General features: G+C 50.1%; 1 protein-coding gene across 15 annotated transcripts in view; it reads left to right on the top strand.

The window, feature by feature from the left end:
- Positions 1 to 21,316, top strand: part of TBL1X (transducin beta like 1 X-linked) — a 185,161-nt gene that overhangs the window by 138,980 nt on the left and 24,865 nt on the right. For all 15 annotated transcript variants that reach the window (XM_081042592.1, XM_081042591.1, XM_081042594.1 and 12 more), the window contains 2 exons: positions 17,808 to 17,953; positions 20,698 to 20,977. In XM_081042592.1, coding sequence (XP_080898718.1) covers positions 17,808 to 17,953; positions 20,698 to 20,977 — 426 coding nt within the window. The remainder of the gene's footprint in view (positions 1 to 17,807; positions 17,954 to 20,697; positions 20,978 to 21,316) is intronic.

The raw sequence follows: 21,316 nt of genomic DNA, 5'->3' as shown, positions 1-21,316 counted from the left end.
AGCACTTGCCCACCCACCCCAGGTACTCAGGTCATCAGAAACCTGGGAAAGCATCTTCCCCCCTCGGCTTCTGTGACCGACAGCCCAGCACGGAGAACAGGCAGGTGCTGACTGGAACAATAAAAAAGAAGGGCAAGTGACAAACTGAGTTCCGCTGATTTTTATCCGGCGCGGGTATGTTACCAGGCTGTGTCTCCCTGCTAGCTGTCATTGCAAACATTTTAAGATAATAAAAGGAGCTTAGCGATAGATGGTCAAAATTCATTTGTCCTCTATCACAAATTGGCAGGCTGATGAACTTCTTTCTTCACAGTGAGGATTTAAAGACCTCTGAGTATGATCGTAAACTCCTTATACGCTGGAATGTATTTTCTGATTGGCCGGGATGCATGGTTGAGAGGCCAATTTATTAGACGTATTTATTGCTTCCGTTCACATTACCATATATGCGTTATTCGGAGAGGGGCATCAGAGGCTTTCAAAAATTAAAGTCTTCACGTTGGACGGGTGCTGTTTTCTTAAACCTGACTAGCTGGGTAGAATTAGGCATGTGTCCTTTGCTTCACGTAATGTACACACAGTTTTGTTACATATCATCCTTGCAAATAAGGAAGAGAGTGAACCGTTATGTATCCCGACTGGCGAGATTTAAAACGGAACTTAGAGGACATTTCTCATTCGTCTCGAGGAGTTTCTGTGATAAGAGAAAGTCACAAGATCTCCTGGCCAGGTATATACCTTTGTGCCCTGTGATGCTTTTGTCTAATTTCCTGTGTGCTTAGGGCAGCAGACTTAGGGTTGGATTTAGGTGGCTTTTTGTCTGCACAGCCGAGCCCAGGCGCAGAGCTAAGAGATTGTTCCTATTCAGAATACACACAGGTTTTACTTCCCGGGAAGAATACCTAGCAGTTTAAATAAATATCGGTGCAGCCGCCCCTGGGAGCAGGTGGGAAAGAAACCTGTTTTGATAAGAGGGAGCCCAGCGGCCATGGGTGAACTAGCTAGCGGAGGTCTCTGTAAGAGAGGGTATAGGACTGAGGGATCCCGGTCACTGCCAAGAGTTTCCAAGGAAACATCACATTGTTTATTAGACGTAGAGGGTGGAGAGTTTCCCTGTGAAAAGGGACCAGGTGACGTGGGGCCCGTAAAAGAGTGCTTTGTAAATCCAGCCAGTTTGGATTGTCCATCAGTAGAACAGACACTTCCTTGAGGCCCTCTGTCATTGGTGACTTCTGAGCAGGGGGCTGTCAGTTGTCAAAAATCACCGTTACCCTCCTGGTTTCATTGTATTAGAAGCTCCGCCCGACGAAAGATGGAGCAGTTTGTATTGAGTGTCCTTTCTGTCCCCGCTTGTCAGCTCGGATCTGTGTAGCAGCTCAGAGCTGCGATAGTAAGAGGGGTGATGTGTTGAAGCAGGTCGTGGAAAAGGGGTGCCCCCTTCCTTCTGAGATGAGCTTTCAGCTTTCGGGGGGTGGGCAGTAAAATGCTCTTAAAAAATAAACCACAGAGGAAGCCACCCAGATGCCAACGGATGGATGAATGGCTAGACGCAATGGGGGCATCGTCCACATGATGGAGTGTCCCTCGGCCTTGTAAAGGGAGGATGTTATGCTACGTGCCACTTCATGGTTGAACCTTAGGGCATTATGCTCAGTGACATCAGCCAGTCAGAGAAGGACAAATACGGCGTGATTCCACTTACATGGGGCACCTAGAGTAGTCTAACTTATAGGGACAGAAAGTGGAATGGTGGCTGCCAGGGGCTGGGAGCGGAGTGGGGAGTTGTTGTGTAACGAGGACAGTTTCGGTTTGGGAAGGTGGGAAAGGCCTGGAGATGGTGGTGGGGGTGGTTACACAACAACGTGATTGTACTTAATGATTAAAATGGCACGTTTATGTCATATGTATTTTGCGACTTCTTTTGTTTTTATTTTTACCAACCACAGTATTATTGGTAAAAAGTTATGTGTACAGATTAGTTCAGAGTTTGGGAAATTAGTCTTAGAAAGAAGAGAAGGAGCCAGCTGAATTCCACAGGAACATTGGATCCCATTTAGGCTTTTTAATAGAACTGTGTAGTGGTTGGGATAAGTCCTTCACACACACCGGGCTTCCTGTGTGAGCTAGTTCAGGGTCTGACAAAATCTGGTTATCTTTTGAAACAGTGCAGAAAATGGCAGCTGTATTTGTAATAGCAGGGTACTGGGAACTTCCAAATGTCCTTCAGGGGGTGCCGGGCTAAACAAACGGTGCTGCATCTATGCCTGGCTGCAAACTCAGCAATAAAAAGGAATGAGCTATCGAGACACACCACAGCCGGGACTAGTCTCCAGAGAAAGGTGCTGGGTGCAACAAGCCGATGTCAAAAGGCCACGTACTGTGTGGCTCCATTTATACAACGCTCCGAAGATGAGAAGACTGTAGAAATGGCTGCCAGGGGCTGGCGTGGGGTGGGTGTCCCCGCAGAGGGGAAGTTTGGGGTGTTCTTCTGTGCCCTGTGGAAGTGATCACACACGGACACACGATGAAATTACACGTGCAGTGGTTATACACCCACGCACGCACGCACGCTTGCACGCACGCAGGCCAGAAATGGTGAAAACCGGAGAAGGTTTGCAGAGTGGTGGCCGCCAGCTAGATGTCAGCTTCTTGGTTTTCACATTGCATGAACGCAAGAGGAGATGTCACCTACTGGGGCAGGCTGGGGTAAGCCTACACCTCTCTGCTATTTTCACAGCTTCCCTGGAGTCCACAGTGGTTTCACAATTATTAAATCAAACATGAGTTCCACGGGACCCATAATTGTACTCTCCCCTGTCTGCAGAGCGTTGTGTGCGGGAGAGAGAATGCGGGTGGCCAGGACTACAGAGGCAGGCGAGCCATTTTCGTTAAACTCTGCAGGTCCTTAGCCAGGCTGTGGGTCTGGGTTTGGATGGAGATGCTCTTTGGTATAATGGATTTGTGTAATGGGTGTATTAATTTAGAGTTGGGTGGCCGTGCAGACCACCTGGGGCATTTGGAAACAGGAGAATAAAGCAGATTCATCGGAAGGTAAGCAGTAGCTGCCGTGGATACATAGAGCTCGGGCTTTTGCATCCCCAGGAAACGGCAGACTGGGCTGGTTTTTCCATGCCTTGTTCCCGCTGGCTGCTGCTGGGCAGGGCCCATGAGAAGCAATACTGCTTCTGGTTGACACCGTACTCCCGGGGCAGGCTGCATTTTTACTGGGGACATAAACATATGTGCATGGCTTCTTCCCACCCCTTTCCAGGGGAGTCTTAAAATGTGTTGAGAATCTCCCCGTATGAACTTTAGCTCAAAGGATTCTGTAGCAGGTATGGGGTCACCCTGAGATACGTGGGCCGATCTGAGGGTCTTACTCCCTGAAGGTACTCTGAGTGGCCATGACGTCATGCGTGGCCTAAAGGCTTTGAGCCCACTCGTTAAGGCCAAGTTTCTAAACCTCACTACTGTTGACATTTGGGGCCGGCTCATGCTGGATACTGGGGGCTGTCCTGTATTGTAGGATAGATATCGAGCAGTACCCCTATCTTCCACTCACTAGATGCCAGTAACACTTCCCTTTCCCTCCCCTCCTTCATGACAACCAAAAATGTCCCCAGACGGTGTCCCCCGGAGGGCAGGAACCCCCCATTGAGAACCACTGATTCAGATCCCTTAGTTGTAGGATGTGTTTTTCTTGCAACGAGTTTTTATTGCTAAGTGGGAGTTTTAATGAGCTTCTCATTTTTTCACCCTTTATCTTCCTCGTGGGCTGCATTTTGCTTCCTTCCACTGCAAAACTCAAACAGACTTTAACGGTGAGCAAAATGCAGTCCCTGTTTTTATTAAATTTTCCAGGGTGTTTTTCCCCTTGAGGAAGGGAGGTCTGCCAAAAGCATTCTCCTGCAGATAATAAAATAATAGGGAGAAGCAGACTTTCAATCTCATTTTTTTCTTCTTCTTCCAGTGAGGAGGTTAGATAACAGGAAAGGGGTGTTACACTTAATATCGGTGAATAATTGCGTCTACCAAAATGGTTAAGTGGCTTTGCCCACTGCAATCCTAGCAGCTGACAAATTACCCAGCAGGCTCCGCTGTGTTTCCTAGGACCGTGGAATGCCTTTTTTTATGCAAGACACGTTTCCACGGATTCGGGAAGTCATTTTAATGGTTCAGCTATCTTAATTTAAACAAAAGTTCAGGGCTTATTGTTCAGCTGAGTCTCTAAAAATATATTTTGACTGCAGCGGCTCTTTTACAATGCTAATGTGTGTTCCTGTTTCCAAAGAGAATCTTTATGAGACAGTAAGGCAAGCCCGTCTCTGAGGTCATGGTAGCCGTTTGCTTTAGAAATAATACAGGGAAATATTAGTTTTGTCAAATAACAAATAAGGAAGACCTGAGGAGTGTGTCCACCTAACCGGAGGCTGAAAGCACCTTTAAAGTCACGTGAAACAGTGACCTGTCATTTCCAGTAGATGTAAGCAGCACATTTGTGGCGCTGTGGCAGGGTCCCTGAGCCCCTCAGCTCAATGATTTGGTCCAAAGATTCAGGACCGGGCAACTGTTACCCTCGCGGTGTGTTACAGCAGAAAGCTACATGTTGTACCGTACCACACAGTGACTAGTTAAGAGTAGTGTTGTGTATCCTTGAAAGTTGCTCAGAGAGTAGATCTCAAATGTTCTCACCCCAGAAAAGGTGACGCTGTGAGCTGATGGAGGAGTTGGCTTTATTGGGGCAATCGTTCCGTGGTAGCTACATGGAATCAGGTCGTCACGTTGCACAGCTTAACCGTACACAATGTTATATCAATTGTAGCTCGATACAGCTGGGGGTGGGGGCAATGCAGGTTAAAATCAGCAAAGGGAAAAGGGGGAGCCCAGAAGAAACCACACCTTCGCCGCAGGTGTCTCTTCCAGGTGCAGTCACATAGAGGTGCTTCCTTCTCCCAGCATGCTGTGAGGTGACAGGTGTGAAGTGGTGACATCCAGGGCTTTTATTGGGGTCAGCTCCTGCTAAGGGGGACACAAGGGGAACTTGGAGAGTACGTGGCTGTCCACACGCGCCCAGTCCCAATCCAAGTGTAAATCTGGGTGCTGACTGTGCAGCTCTCACTGGTGCAAGGGTGGGTAAGTAGCTGGAGAACGTGAGTCCCGCGCTCTTCTCATGGACAAGAATAAGACACCCCCTAACTAGCTTTGGGCATCAATAATTCACGGCCGTCCGTCAACGGAGGGAGTCTACGTTCCCTCTGCAGAGCAGCCTGCAGGGCCCTGGTCCTCAGCTTATATTCATTCCCCTGCCTGGTGCCATAAACGAACCTGCACTCAATGAATTGTTTCATTACAATCCCTCTTGTAAGGGTGCTCGTTGCAAACGAACACTTCATTCAGAAAGAGTGTTTTCCTAAACTGTTCTTTCGGTTTGATTATAACCACTTAGAGTAGCAAAATGGAGTCGTGGCTACAATGCCAGGTCATAAGCCCCAGATGTCACAGCCAGCCTGACGACCCTGGTTCCCCTGCATTTTTGGTTGTGCGCGCTTTTCTAAGGGTACCGTTCTAATTTGTATATGTGTAAAAGCTAAACTTCGAGGCTTACCACTCGTTAATTTGTTAGAGGGGGGAAATACAATTAGGGTGAAAATCACTTGCGTGTTTCTAAGTTGCAGTTGTTTAAAAATGTCTTGTGCAATAGAGCCAGACAATTCCCATGGATGTTAACATCAAACAACAAAGATTAGATCCTGTTGAAGATGCCCTTAAGGCTTACTCTGTCCCATCCCACTTTAAAAGTTGGGGATACGGATGGGTCTAAGATGGTTTGAGTTTCCTTTTTCAGCTAACATGAAATAATAGCCACTTACCAAGGGGCCTGTTTTCAAAGTTCATGCACCATTTCATGTAAGGCCTGCCTGCTCTGAAATTCAAATGTGACCTTAAAAGTCTCCAGCCTTTTTCCTGCCCACTTGACTCCCTTACCTCCAGACGGCCTGTCACACACAGCACACTGTCTTTTCCCCCAAGTTCCTGTGTTATCCAGGTTTAATATAAAAACACCAGAATCACGTTCGAGCATTTCTTGAGGATCTGTTCTCCTCCCTTCACTTTCAGTCTTCTCAGCCTCACCTCTCCATCGGCTCGATCCTTCCCTTTGCCACTGCAGTGTTGTCAGACAGGCCAGCAGGTCCCCAGTAATGTCCTGTGATTACAATGGTCATGAGGCACCCCTGCCACTGAATTCTCTTGTTCACGTCACTGAGCCTAGAGTCAAATGGGTTTCCATGTCAGGGTACGAACATCGTTTCGCCTGAAGTCGCAGAGCCTGTGGAGGACGTTCAGTGAGGATTTACTGTCGCTCACATTTTTGGAGCACTTACTGTGTACCAGCCGCGATTGTAAGTCTTCACAGGTAAAGCTGTTAACGCGTAGGATGGAGACACAGCTGCCTCCGTCATTTACAGGTGACAGACCTGTGCCTGAGTCCCACGGCCGGGAACTCACAGAGCTAGACTTCAGCATGGGCCGTCTCTCCGAGGTCTTCCTCATTGCACGGTTTTTTGTGACTCTGTTAATGTGGTGAAATCGGTGATTTATTTTCTGACATTCCTGGAATAAACAGCACTAGTTGGTCTGGACTTTCTGACCTTTTCTATATCGCTGAAATTCCGTTTGTCAGTACGGTGTCTGGTGTGTTTGCAGTTCTCTTACCAAGACGAGCTGGGCTGTGAGGTTCCTTGTTGGGTGTCCTTGTCAGGTCTGAGTATTAGGGTTATGTTGGCCTCGGAAAGCCAGTTGGGGAATCCAAAACCGCTTCCCTAAGACACCCTCTGAGTCCGGGTCTTTCCCCTGTATCAGGGTGGAGGCAGCTCTCTGTAAAGGGCCAGGTGGGTCGTAACTATTTTAGTCTCCGTCACCGCTGCTCGTGTCTGCCTTTGTCGCAAAGAAAGAGCCATGGAAAATACGTAGAAAAATGAATAGATCTGTTTCGTTGTGATCCTATTTACAAAACAGGCAGATACGCGTATATATACGTAGTTTGCAGACCCCTGTCCAAGATTCTTCATGGAATATGGGGATTCCTCTCCTCCAGGTAACCTGGGACCAGTGTGGGAACAGCAAGAGTCCATCCCTCCTCCTTTCTTTGCCCCTCCCACTGTCTGATCTCCTATTTCCCAACCTCAGGCCGGTGTATAGTTGTATACACCTGCAGTATTTTATTAACGTTGATTAATATTTTTCGTTAACTTGAAGCAGTGACTTTTTCTTAAATGTACCAGTATATCTATGAGTTGTATTTGCATGATACCCATGAAAAGTCACTGTTCAATTTTAAGGAATTTGCCCCCCACGCACCCTAAAATTATATGGGGGGGTCCCATCAGAGGTCTGGATGCCAGGGGGAAATCCTTGACGTCCAAGAATAAAGCAGTGGACATGATGTTTAGTCCCAGGAATGTATCTCGATGGCTTGTCCGTTGAGTGCTGACGCTGCCTGGGTGCTGGGGTTGGAAGGATGGATAAGGGAAGGCAGGCTTATTTTTCCCAAATGAAGAGCATGAGTTAACTCTCTGACGCACAGCAATGTCCCAGTGTGTTAGGGAGAAAAGGCCACCTTGGTGGAAGGGACACAGAGACTTGATGGGAGGGAGGAGAAGAAAGTACTGGAAACTTGGATTGGCTGCAGATTCACGCCAAGCTGAAACACGTGAACCCTGTCCCCTTAGAAGCCCTCGGTTCGTGTTTGAAAGGAAATGTGAAGGCACTGTGAGTACACGATGACTTCACCTGCTCGGTGAAAGTGGAGAATCAACCAAGATGGTGGCTCTCCAGTCCCATTAGCAACCGGGGAAAATGCTCATGTTGTATCAGATACAAAAGCTCAGGGACGCAGAATTCTTGCACCCCAGGAATTCTCTGGAAAAATTCATGTGCGTAGAGAAAAGGGACTGGAGGAAGCTCCCCGACAGGAGAGCAGCAGTTGCGTCGAGTATATAATATGTGAGTTATATCCTTTATGTTCCAAATTGCTTTCTCTGTGTCTCCCAAAATTCTCTGTTACTTTGTTATTGTAATTTTTCACGATGCTATCCGTCGTCATGTCCAGTTTAGCATTCATGCTTCTATTTCCCAATTTCCAAAGATCGAATCCAAAATTTACGAGGGTTCAAAACGGGGAGGGCAGGGTGCGGCTGTAAGGCCAGAAGGAGGCTTCTCCAGGCCCAGCTTTTCGGACTGGCCAGCTACCCAGCTGGAGCTGTGCCTTCTTCTCCGGCTCTGTGAGCATTTCAAGGACAGCAGCCTTCCCGCCGAGCCCCCCAGGGAGCTGCCTCACCCCCGCCAGCTGTGGGCCCAGGAGGAAGTAGCAACCTTCCTTTATAACCTGACTAATACTTTCCCCGCCTGAATGTTTCCCATGTTTAGAGCACATTAAAAGCCTTGGCAGGAGCAGGCGATCTGTTAGAGCCAGCGGTCATCCAAGCGGTACTCTGCCGCCACCCTTGGGGTCCAGGCCAGATGTTAAAAGTGAAACCCTATTTTAACGAGGTCCTTCTGGTATTTCTTTTGGGTGCCAGCCAAAGTAGTTCCATTTGCACTAAATTCTATGTGATGGCGGGTCGTCAAGAACAGGTCTGCAGCACATGAAATGTTCCCTCTGCACAGTTTCCTGGAGCCAAGTGTCAGGGAATTAGGAGAGAAGGTGACGACTAGGTCTTGAGGATTTTTATTTATTTTTTTTTTTTGATAAACACCTTGAAATGTAAAGCTGATATGAACGTGTGCATTGAGTCCGAGTGCGAAATCGAAAAGAATTCTCAGCACATGTTTCTGGGGCGCAAAACATAATCCTCTGATGAGACTAATCCATCACGTCCCAAAAGAAGTGGAGCGGGAGTGAATTCGTCCCCAAAGATGAGGGTACGATTTCTTATTCTCCCGCCTTTTCCATTGACTGCTTCTGACTACGTGTGCGTGTGTCTTCCTGGGTTTGATTTATTTGGCCCAGCTACTACTTCATCACCCTTGGGCTCCCTTCCATCTTTATTTTTATCAGCACCCTCCCCACCCCCCACCACCTCGTGTCACCCCTGTCCCCACCCTGTGCGGAATGTGGCCATCTTCCCAGGCCTGCAGTTCTGTTGCAAGAGCCATGATGATCCAGGAAATATTGACAGAGGAGAAGCTGAACCGACTCTGCAGTGGCTGTTGCAGGAACGTCGATATTTGCAGAAACAAAGGAAGTGCTGCGTATCAATTAGCAGTCCGCGGTTTTGTTTTCAGAATGACTGTTGTCACATGCTTTCTCTGGAGCCAGTTAGGTGGGATACGTGCATTAACCAAGAGCTGTAGGGGCATCCCTGAATCAGAGGACCACGCCAACAGCCACGTTCTGTGCCCCTCTCCCACCAGGCGGCTTTGGCGGGCGCGCGAAAATCATATTACAGACCTCCCAACCACAGGCGCTAACGTGTGCTTTCACTTCCTGTCCAATCGGGGACATCCCCACCCAGCGATTCCCCCTCCGTTGTGTTCATGAGGAACTACTCCCAGTTCCTCTTTCCCGCTCTCGCGGCTTCCTGGTTCCCGCGTGTGGTAAAGCTTCTTGTGGCCACGCGGGGCGTGACGTGTCCCCTTCTCTCAGGAATTGTAAGTGACTGGGTCTTCTTTCTAGGGCACTGACCTTGCTATGTCATCACTCAGTCACCCTTATAAATTAAAATCCTGTGAGTGTGTTTGGTACAGTGAGGTCCTTTATTCTGTCTACATAGAACGTTAGAATTGAAAAAGAAACCTTGGAGGGGCGGCCGGATGGCTCAGTTGGTTAGAGCACGAGCTCTCAACAACAAGGTTGCCGGTTCAATTCCCGCATGCGATGGTGGGCTGCGCCCCCTGCAATTAAGATTGAAAATGGCAACTGGACTTGGAGCTGAGCTGCGCCCTCCACAACTAGATTGAAGGACAACAACTCAGAGTTGATGGGCCCTGGAGAAACACACTGTTCCCCAATAAGAGGAAGGAAGGAAAGAAGGAAGGAGAGAGAGGGAGAAAGGAAGAAAGGAAGGCACCTTGGAGGTCATTTCATCCTACCTGTCCGTTGGTCAGAAAAGGAAGCCAGCGAGTAGCTGAGGGCAGGCCCAGGCCTGGGGGCGCCCACTGAGGCGTGCTCTCTGTACGCGAACAGAACCAAACCAGATTTCTCCATCACCACCTGACTGTGTCTGCCTTCTCAGATTCCCAACACAGCTCTCCTGGCGTGAGTGTCGTCGCAAGATACAATTCATCTTTGTTTCATTTTTAATAGCACTCAGGCTCGTTTCTGCAATGCACACCTTATTATTTGCAACTTATTTTGCTGGAAAACCTAAGGTAAATGGTGTTACTGATTAAATGGTCTTTTTCTTCTTTTAAAAGGATGCCATTGGAATCATTTAGAAATTTCTAAACCAGTTTCGGTAGTACATGAGTGGAGAGCATGGACTCGGGTCAGCGAGCCACTTCCTGGCTGTGTGCCCTCTGAGAATTCATGTTCCCTGCTCTGTGACTCGGTTTCCCTATCTGTAACATGGACTTACTGACAAAGTCCTAGATGGTTGGCACCACTCTCAGCTAATTCATAAAAGTGCTGATAATACTTGATTACCTTTGTATTAGTTATTGTTATTGTCAAATAATGTCATAGTTTTCTGTTCAGGTATATGCACACGGCCAACAGCCCTCCCTGCTGTTTTGAGACCGTCGCTTGTATGATACTCGACTATCTGTGTCTAAAGCCTGTTATCCTTCTGCTGTGCTGTGGTACCTAAATCCTTAATTCTGATCCTCGTCTGTATTGTGTCTTGTCCTGAAAATCGTGACGCCTGAGGGTTATTCAGTTTCTCGCCACCCTCCATTTATTTCAGCCTCCCGAGTCTCTCTTACCCATTGTTCTAATCCATCTTGAGTGCCAGCTGCTATACAGAGGAGGGAGGTTCTCTGTGCGATGAAGTGGCTCAGAATGCTCGGCCTGTCTTCAGGGAGCTTCCGTTTTCTCAGGAGCCGAGACATGCACAGTGAATAAAGAGAAAGCTGCCTGCTGTGCAGCTGTATGAGGGTAGCTGGGGAAGAGAGTGGTCGCTTCCGGTGAGAGAACAGAGAAGGCACTGCTGCCACCGTGATTGTGGATAAGGAGTCAGCAGTGGAGGAAAAGGCAATTTGGGAGCAGGGTTTCTCAGCCTCGTACTACAGAAATGTTGGCCTGCTCATTCTTTGTCGTAAGAGGCTGTGCTGTGCGTTGTACGATGTTTAACACGGGGCGAGTAGATCCATCTACCTACTAGATGGCAGAAGCACGCATATCACACATATACACACACATCATTGTGACAACAAAAATATTTCCAGAAATTGCCAAAGGCCTTTCTGGGGGGGACAGGAATCACCCTTGCTTGAGAACCAGGAACCCCAGTTCTTGACCACGAGACCAGAATAAGCAGAGTCATCCTATAGGAAAGCAGATACGCGCCGTGAGGACCGTGCTCAGCCCAGGGGACTTGCCCAGTGCGGGCTCTTGACTGATTTGAGGAAGGAGAGCGCTAGGCTCTCGGGGGGTGAATCTGGAAGGTTACTATGACAGTTTTGTGTTACATGGAGTAGCACCTGTAAAGCTTGTATGCTACTGCGTGATAACAAAGCCAGCACTGGCTGATTGTCAGGGTCCGTCGTCGTTACCGTGGTAACCAGACATAGGAGAAGCGTGTTTTAGTGCCTTCGGGCTGCTATAACACGGGCCCACAGACTGAGTGGCTTATAAACATCAAACATTTATTTCTCAGAGTTCTGGAGGCTGAGAAGTGCAAGATGAAAGTGGCAGCAGATTCGGTGTCTGGTGAGGGCCTGCTGCCTGCTTCATGGATGGCCATCTTTTCAGGGTACCTTCCCGTGGTAGAAAGGACAGAGAAGCTCTCAGGGGTCTCTTATACAAAGGCACTAATCCCATTCATGAGGACCTTGCCCTCATGACCTAAGCGCTTCAAAGGCCCCCACCTCCCAACCATCATCTCACGGGAGTGGGTTTGTCTTAACAGTCCATGGCTGAAAGGAATGAAAGAGGGCATCTGGGAGGCCATGCCATTTACATGCGTGCGTCTGTGTGTGGATGTGTGTATTCAGGTTGGCACACTTTTCCTATAAAGGAGCTGACAGTGAATATCTTCAGTTTGGTGGACCCTCCTACTCTTTCTGTTGCAACCACTCCACTCTGCCCTTGTAGCGTAAAGGCAGCCAGTACAGTATGTCAAGTCCTGGGGATGGCTGTGTTCCATTAAAACTTTATTTCCAAATACAAGCAGTGGGCCTCTGTTTGCCTCCCCCTGATCTGGACAACTAGAAATAAACATATCAGACCTATCGGCTTTGGATAGCTATCAGTATTCCAAGTATGCACGTCCACTAAATACTTAATAATATTCTGCTTTTAATGCTGCAAATTGGTGCCCTTGGTATTTGTTTCAGCTGAAGAAGCGAAAACAACCACACAGCTGCCCGAGTATTACATGTCTGCTTTTCTCTGCCGAATAAGCAATATCTCTAAGGGCAGGTGGGTGATAGTTTAACAAGTTTTGCTGTTGAATCCGACTTGGCAAAAGGGTTCTCTGGAAAACTCAAATGGTTTGGGGAGCCATTTGTGAAAGAGGTATAGTGTAGCAGGAAACAAAGCATGTACGTGGTTTGTTTTGAATCTATTTTTGTTGCCTCATTGGGTTATTCAAATTCGTGTATACACTGTTTTCTTCTCTTGAGTGACTGGAGCAGCTTTTATTTCAAAAGGAAAGGAATTTAGTCTTAGAGATCTTATGCTTTATGTAAAATGGAGTGCTTATTTGAAGACATTCCCAGTTTGTCATGATTATGCCTTCTTTTCTCCCCGGAAACATTAATAGTTTCACCTCATCTCGTTATTCCCCATGACCGTGTGTCATCTGAATTCTGTCACCAGTTGCATGTAGAGGGTGACTTGCTTTTCAGTGGCAAAAATCTACACATCGTGTGTATAAGTCGAGCAGAAATGTGAGTAGAATAGACCTGTGGATGGTGTCCTTTGTTGGGGCTAGGCCCTCAAGGACATTGATTCTCACCTGTGCCCGGGTCGGTTAGACAATATCTGGAGACATGTTTGATTGTCACAACTGAGAGGAGGCAAACTAGTGCATCTAGTGGCTGCTAAACATTGTACAACGCACAGGACAGCGTCCCCCATAAAGAAAAAACGATCTGTCCCAAATGTCCGTGACGTCACAACTGAGAAATCCTCTGACACCGCTTATTCAGTAGGTGGCAGGCCCGCTGGCTTCAGCCATGGCTCCAGGCTGGCTGAGGAGTAGATACGGGGACACTGACGCTTGGCCCTCATGAATCTGTCATCAAGGTTCTACCAAGCTCTTTAATCTCCTCCTGTTTAACCCCTCCACGCCTGACATTGGGCCGGTCCTGAGTATTTCCATCTCTGTCATTGACGTTCTGTTCTTTGTTGCTACGGATATCTCCGTCGGGTGGGAGAAGAGGTGGGTTGAAAGCTGTGGGACAGCTCAAGAGACAGAAGGTTCAGGCGTTGTACCACTCTGGCAATCTGCAAATGAATAATGCTCATTAGCCTTGGGATCTCATTGGTCCAGTGGTGATGCAGGTTGGGCCAGCCCCAGAAGAGAAGCATCCTGCCTGGAGATGCCAGTCTCCGAAGATGGCACCTGGCACCACACCTTGGCACATGGCAGAGCTCCGGCCACGGGGGCCCAAGAGGAAGTGCTCAGGCATACTCCATGGACACCTCCCTGTCCCACCATGAATGAGTGTCAGAACGGGAAAGTACCCCAGCGACCTTTTCGTCCAGTGTGCTCCTTGCATGGACGAGGAAACGTGGAAAAGTGATGTTTCCACTAGTTCATGGTCTTCTCTCTAGATTCAAAAGTGTCTGTGGTCCTGCTCCTCTCACATCTGATTCTCCTGTGAGCTCCTTGGGGTATTTTTGTCCCCACCGCGTAGAAAAGGAAATGGAGGCCCAGCCAAATAAGGTGACCTGGCCCTGGCCCTCAGTTCCTCTGTGGTGGAGTAAGGTCAGAACCCAGTTTGCCTCTCTGCTCCTGGCATGTTCTCTACCTGGCCAGAAATCAAGAAGAAAGTCCTAACAACCCATGGACTGAAAAAAAAAACCATTGGTTTAGAGGCCACGCATACATCCATTCAAAGAAATGCAACTAATGTAAGGTTAAACAGGAGACCTCGTTCCAAGTCACATGGGACATTCCAGCAGGTGTTGATGAAGAAAGCCCATGTCCAGTCATGATTTGCTGTCATCGCCTAAAGAAGACCCAACTCTTAATAAAGGATGTTCAAGGTCATGCTACCCCTTTATAGCTTTCTCCTCCTTATTCATCATTCTGCTTCAGTGGAAGGAATTCGTTCTAGCAGACAGCATCCAGCTCTCTTCCTTGCAGATGTCTCAGACGCCCGTGCCCTCACTTTGTCTGCACTGCTCCCTTCCTTCTTTTAACAAGCCTTAACTGAATATCGTCATCGACATGTTCTAGAAACAGATTCGACAGCTGAAGAGCATTATCGTAGAGATAAGCAAGTTATGCAACCAAATCATAGAGTCAACATGTTAAAACCCAGATAATGAAAGAAACCAAGGCTGTAGTCAAGCCTTGGGTTAGAAGTGGGTTTGCATCCTGATTTCTTTTTTTTTTTGCAAGTTGCCTGAGCTGCAGTCGTGGCTGCCGCTGGTCGAAGCTGCCGGAGGTCCGGAATGAAGTTGGCATCTACTCAGAGAATTTAACAATCTTGGTTCCTGTGCTTGGGGCTCTTAGATTGTAAGGTAAAAGGATGAAATGTTGGAATCACATTGTCTAGAGTTGAGATTCTAGTTCAGCCCCTCATCCCATGTGTGAACCTTGGACGAATTATCTAGTGTCCGCCATACTTTCCCTTCTCGTGTAAAACACTAACAGCACTGACTATGACCAGCTGCTCTGAAGGTTGAGATCATGGGTACAAAGTCCTGAGGTTTGGTTATAGGCAGCTATCAGAACCTGCTATTTCCTGTGCCGTAAGTGGCGATTCTGTGGCCCGGTATTTCTTGTGGGGATGAAGGCGTGAATGAATGAAACGTACTGCTGTAGACTGACTGTGTGTGTCCCTCCCCAAATTTCATATATTGAATCCTAACCCCCAGTGGGATGGTATTGGAGGTGGGGTCTTTGGGAGGGGTTAGGTCATGAGAGAGGAACCTCACGAAGAGTTTTGGTGCCCTTATAAAGGAGACCCCTTATAAAGGAGAGCTCTCTCACCCCCTTCTGCTGTGTGACACACACAGGTAAGACGGCCCTCTGTGGATCAGGCAGTGGGCCCTCAGCAGACACTGAGTCTTGACATTGGATTTCCAGCCGTCAGAACGGTGCAAATCAAATGTGTGTTACTTACACTACGCAGTCTGTGGTGTTTTGTTATAGCAGCCCGGACAGACTAAGACATATTTATAGCAAAAGCATGACGTGTCTTCTACGGGGGCCCCGTCAAGCCCTTGAGACTTATTTGTCAGGAGCCCTCGCTAGCCACTGATGCTGTGCTCGGATTGAGCAGAGATGTCATAGGTGGTGTTTCGGGGGGGGCCAAGAATGGTGTCCCACTGCCTAAGCTTGGAGCTCAGCCCCAGCCGTAGGCGCTGAGTGAGTGACAGCCTGTGAGTGACCCCCACGGAATCCAGGACCCGATCCGTGAAAGGGGGAGAAGGCATTGAGGGGGCGAATGCCTGCAGAGGGTTAGCAGGACGCGTGAAGGAATTCAGTTCTTGGGCAAGGCGGGGCCAAGCGTGTTGGTGTTTTTATTATAACTGCTAGGGGTGCTGTCCTGCTCCAGACCTTTTCAAGATACCAGGAGGCTCAGAAATGGCCATCGCCTCTGCTGGTGTTCCCATCAGCCGGTCAAGGCACAAATGCAAGACAAGGCAGGAGCCAGTGAGTGGGGTCGTCAGCCAGGAAGAGTTGTGGGGGGAAGGGAGGGAGGGAGGGGGAGAGAGAGAGAGAGAGAGAGAGAGAGAGAGAGAGAGAGAGAGAGAGAGAGAGAGAGAGAGAAACTGTAGCCTGGAGTATACATAGGGACGATTCCACGAGATGGGACAGTCCGGCCCGGAAGCACTGGATCCTGGCCCGTCCGTTGACCCAGGGTTTTTCTAGTCTACCCCGTGCGGAAACCGGAGTGATGGAAGCTGGGAGATGAAACGACCCCGTTTAGTGTGGCTGAGACAGACCCAGGGAATGTGGTCATTGGTTAACACAGGCTGGGTGGTTCTGTGTGGGCAGGAGTGGGCAGTGGGAAGGAGGGTGGAGAGAGAACACCGAAGGAAGAGGGAAGGCCGACTACGAAGGGCCTCTGCTTATATGCTCGGAGAGCAGGGGTGGAGGGGGACCCAGTGGCGACACAGCCTGGGAGGGGTCTCCTGGCAAACTCAGTGAGGTCGTTCGTGCCGCAAAGGGGTTGACAAGGCTCTAGGCAACGGATTGTCAAATTAGCACAGCTACCTTATTCTCTGTGAAATAAATAAAGTCCACATTTCACATGTTCTTTATAGTCAGGCAGTGGGAAAGGAACAGGGTGTACTGAGGAGGACGACGACAGTGGAGAGGAAAGGGAAGGGCAGTGAAACCCAGAAATCTCTTTTCGTGGAGAAACAGCACCCTCTGGTGAGCGTTTCGTTTATCGCAAAGCCTGGTTGTGTTTCCTGGCCCCTTCTCCTTCTTCGCCTGAGCGAGCGATGGACAGTGTAAACAGTGAGACAGATCAGAGCCACCGTGGGGATGCCCTTGGCCCCACCCCACGTGTATGGCAGGCAGGTCGATGCTACTCACACAGGTCCGCGGCAGCCCCCTTCAGCCTGCCCCTAAGGATTGCAAGCTCCCGTGGGTCACCGGGTGGTAATAAGCGCCTCAGGGCTGGGCTGCCTGCTTGCGGAGAACACCTGTGCCTGCCCCGGCCTAGTCCTCCTGCAGAGGGAGCGAGCCCCGTCCCTCTCCTGGGGAAGGTCGTGCAGATTTCTGATGGCTTGCAATCTGCACCTCCTTTCCTGCCCTGCCAGCTTGCCTCCCTTTCTTAACTGAAACAGGTGTTGTCTGCACATGCCGTCACCAGCCTTCCTGCCTTTTCTCCCAACGTTTTCCTTCAGGCGCCTTCCCCCAGCCCTTCCTGGGAGCCCTTTCAATTGCCAAGCGTTGCATTTGTCAGCAGCTTGCCGTGGAGGTGCTCAGTGAGGCGCGCGGGCAGAGGGGCACAGCCAGCGGTTCTCAGCCAATGCAGAATTCCCAAGTTTTCGATAAAACAACTCAAGGCCGCACCGATCGGTCTTTCGCTTGGCCGTTTGGCTGTGCGGTTCATCCACCCGGCACTTGCCAACCCCCGTCTTTTCGGCTGAGGAATGGCACCCCGTGTGCTGCTAGGCTGGGGACACAGCGAGTCTCCAGCTCTGAGCTTCTGGAAAGGAGAAAGCCTACAGTCGGGTTTCTGTACTGGAGACACCTAGCCACAGCAGACTCCGTCCTGTTTTGCTTTTAATAACGCTGAGACAGCTCTACCCCCTGAAAACTGTTTTTCCTTCCTGTGCAAACATAGGTCCTCCTGGATCTGCCTGTCTCCCCGCGCCTCGGAAGCCGGGCGTCCTCCAGCTGATGAAGCGTGTTTGAGACCAGTGGGTCCCCCTGAGGTCCCAGTGGTCATGGCTTGCTCTCTGCAGCCCAGGCCTCACAACCCCTGGCTTCCCTCTGTCCTTCTCGCTGCAGGTTTCTCCCACTCGGCCTTCACGTTCGGTATCGAGAGCCACATCAGCCAATCTAACATCAACGGGACGCTCGTGCCGCCCGCTGCCCTCATCTCCATCCTGCAGAAGGGGCTCCAGTATGTGGAGGCCGAGATCAGCATCAACGAGGTAGGCGCACTCCAGGCGGGCGGTGACCCGGCCCCCATGCCCGCCACCCCCGGGGACCTACCTGGGAAAGCTCAGAAAACTGGTCCAATCCTGCAGGCTGAACCCTGAGGTCTTGGACAGGGAGTGAGGATGTTTGTTTTCTCACTTGGTGTTAGTATTTTATTGGGTTAGAGGATGAGGGACTCAGAGGGAGCAAGCTGCCCGTGCCCCTTACTTACGCAGGAGTGTTTTCCACGTGTGTGCAGACTCCCGGCTATTGGCCTGTCCTCGCAGGGCTCACAGTCCATTCCCACGCCTGACAACCACGTGGGCACGCTTTCAGCTGCGTTACCCATCAGGGCGGGCGTTCGCCCCACACGTGCACAGAAAATGCTCTGCCTTCCGCTTTCTCTGAGTGGCTGGCTTAGTGAAAGAGGGACCCTGAGTCCCGTTCCAGGTCTGTGTGTGACCGCGACAGAGGCACAGGCAGACAATCGGGGAAGCAGAGACGGTGGCTGTTGTGTTCAGGAGGGTTTCAAGCGATGGTTGCAAGATGATTGTGTTCACCGTAGAGCTGATGGCGGGAAGAATGGACACTATTTACCCATTTTAATTGCGCTGATCTGCTTGAATCGCCTCCCTCTTTTTAGACGGGGGTGCAGTGAGTAGCGATCCAATTTCACACCCATATTTTAAATGGGTGGTTTTAAATTTTTGGTTTAAGACCGCACCTCTCACCCTCCCACTTCCACCTCGTGCTTTGCTTTTGGGGTTTTCCACTGAAGATCCTCAGGGCTTCCTGTGACCTCCATGCCTTTCTCGGCGTCCCCGTTATTTCCTCCACACTTTCCACTCCTCCCCCTGCCCCTTCTTTCTCCCAGATTGCTCCCGGCACTTTCTTCTATCCCAGACTCCCCCTTATCCTGTCATCCACCCCACCCCACATAGCCAACACCGTCAGATGTCCACGCATGCTCTCTGTACCTCCAAATGTCCAAGGGTTGCCATCCTCGAGTGACGCCTTCCACAGGTCACACCACCGTCAGCCCCATCTCCTCGGATCCTTCCGGACTTTCCTCCTTCCTGCCTTCTTTGGAACCGATCTCATCCTTACAGGCCTCTTATTCATCGCGTTTAATTCCGCTTTCTCTTTGGCTTTTAAAATTACAAAAGTGTAATGTATCCTGCATTCCGTCACGTGCGCGTTCCTACGCCATTTTCCAAAAACTCACATCTGTAAAAACAAACACTTGACTTTCTGCCTATTTCGTCCCTGTTTCCTTTTCTTACATTAGAAGCCGGAGGTCTTCCACCGGTTCTTTGAGGCCCCATCTAGTCTCTTTTTCCACCAAACCAACATGTGCGACCCCACAGGACCCTGCCAGCTCTCAGATGGTGCAGGGCTGCAACTCGTTCTCCCTGCCCCCTGCCCAGTTTCCATCTTTCTTGTGTCACGCAGGTCTCATACTTTCTCTTCCTTCGCAATTCAAATTCCGATACATCTAGAGGACAGTAAAAGACCCTGTGATTTGTTACTTGGTTTTGTCATAAAAGTGAGACGTGTGCTTTTAGAGTTTAAACCAGGAGGTGTTTTTATTACTCTGGGCCTTTCCTGCGTTTTGCAAAACAGTCCCACGTTTGGGACGTGAATAGATGCTGAAGGAAGGTGATATGCAAGCGTGCTGACCAGTCGGTCATCTCCGTGGCCAGAATCGGGATAAGGGTGGCTGATGAGGTGACAGCTCCTTTGTTCCACGTTCTGCATTGTCTTATATTGTTTCCTTATTTCAGGTACTGTAACCAGAAGTCAGCTGGGGTGACGGTTCATTTACATACCGCTGAAAGTCGTGCGGTGCTTCCTACTTTCTGAAGTAGTTCAGATTCCAAACACAAAAGCGTGTTTGCACACCCAGCACACACAACCCACAGGCACTGAGCTTCGTGTGACTAATATTTGGGGCGCTAAGGAGAGAACTTTCCTCCTGTATCTCTAAGTGTGTAAGGACTTTTTTTTTCCACTGTAGATGGGAAGCAGAGACTCAAAGCAAGTTAGAAAAGAAGAATCAGAACTCATCAATGCCGTTGTGGGTACATGATGGCTAGGTTTCGTGCACACGCTGAGCCCAAGAAGAATTTTCAAAGGGCATGAAATCCTGTTAGTACAGGAATTTTTCATTTGGGTTCGAGGTTTCTGAAGACACGCTCTCCCACGTTAAAAGGTGGTTATTTGCAGACATCCCGCAGTTGTCCTGGCCTCTGAGCAGGTTTCTCAGCCTCGCCTCTCCTGGCACTTGGAGGCTGGGTTGTTCTTTGTGGTGTGGGGGCCGTCCTGTGCTCGGAAGGGTGTTTACCAGTGTCCCTGGCCTCCACCCACGTGATGCCACCAACGTCTCCTGTCCCACTTGTGACAACCAGAGCGTCCCCAGGCATTGCCAGAGTCCCCTGAGGGGCACAGTGGCGACCCCCTTTTGAAAACCACTGCGTCAGGGAGAGCACCTTTTGCATGAAATAAGGTGGAAGTGTTTACCAAATATTGGGTCTCCCCCGGGGACAGCCATTACACCCAGTTGGGCGCTGCTGCTCACTCTCGCCTGCCCCCGGCCCACCGCCGACGCCATTGGCATCACCCTGGATGCTGGCTGCCTCCACCGTCCCCGCGAGCCACTGTTTCCACACGTCTGTCCTGCAGCTGCCTCGCCTGGAGGGCGGAATGCCAGTGCTGGGAGCCACGAAGGCTGATGGCGGTCCCTCGGCTTTCTCCACAGGATGGCACAGTATTTGATGGCCGCCCCATAGAGTCCCTGTCCCTGATCGACGCTGTGATGCCCGACGTGGTGCAGACGCGGCAGCAGGCCTTCCGGGAGAAGCTCGCTCAGCAGCAGGCCACGGCGGTGGCGGCGGCGGCGGCAGCCACGGCAGCGACAGCTGCCCCCGCGGTGACAGCTGCCCCGGCAGCCACGACGACAGCAGCTGTTTCCCAGCCCAACCCACCAAAGAACGGAGAGGCCACAGTGAACGGGGAAGAGAACGGAGCCCACGCAATAAGTAAGTGCGGCCCCGGGAGCTGGCGAGCTTCTGGCGGCCTCTCTCTTGCGTCTGAGTCCACAGGGCTCCTTCAGTCCGGGTCTGCCTGCTGTGCCGCCCTGGCGTTGGCTTCCTGTGTGGCCAGAGGGACGTCACACTCTAGGTCTTCCTCAGAACCTGAGACGCGACCTGCGTTACTCACACTTCCTCAGTTTTAGGAGATCGTGTGACTTGGAGCCCTCATTTCGTACGACAAGAAGCACCATGTGACGACTACGGTCACACTCAGTGTTTCGTTTGTGGGAGCCCCCGGCCCCGTCACCCAGCCTTCCGGGGTGACGGTCTCTGGCCAAATTCTGG

The sequence above is a fragment of the Rhinolophus hipposideros genome, assembly GCF_964194185.1.
Source record: "Rhinolophus hipposideros genome assembly, chromosome: X".
In the NCBI taxonomy this organism is placed as follows: Eukaryota; Metazoa; Chordata; class Mammalia; order Chiroptera; family Rhinolophidae; genus Rhinolophus; species Rhinolophus hipposideros.
Note: the sequence above shows the minus strand (reverse complement) of the source record. Positions and strands in the feature narration are given on the sequence as shown.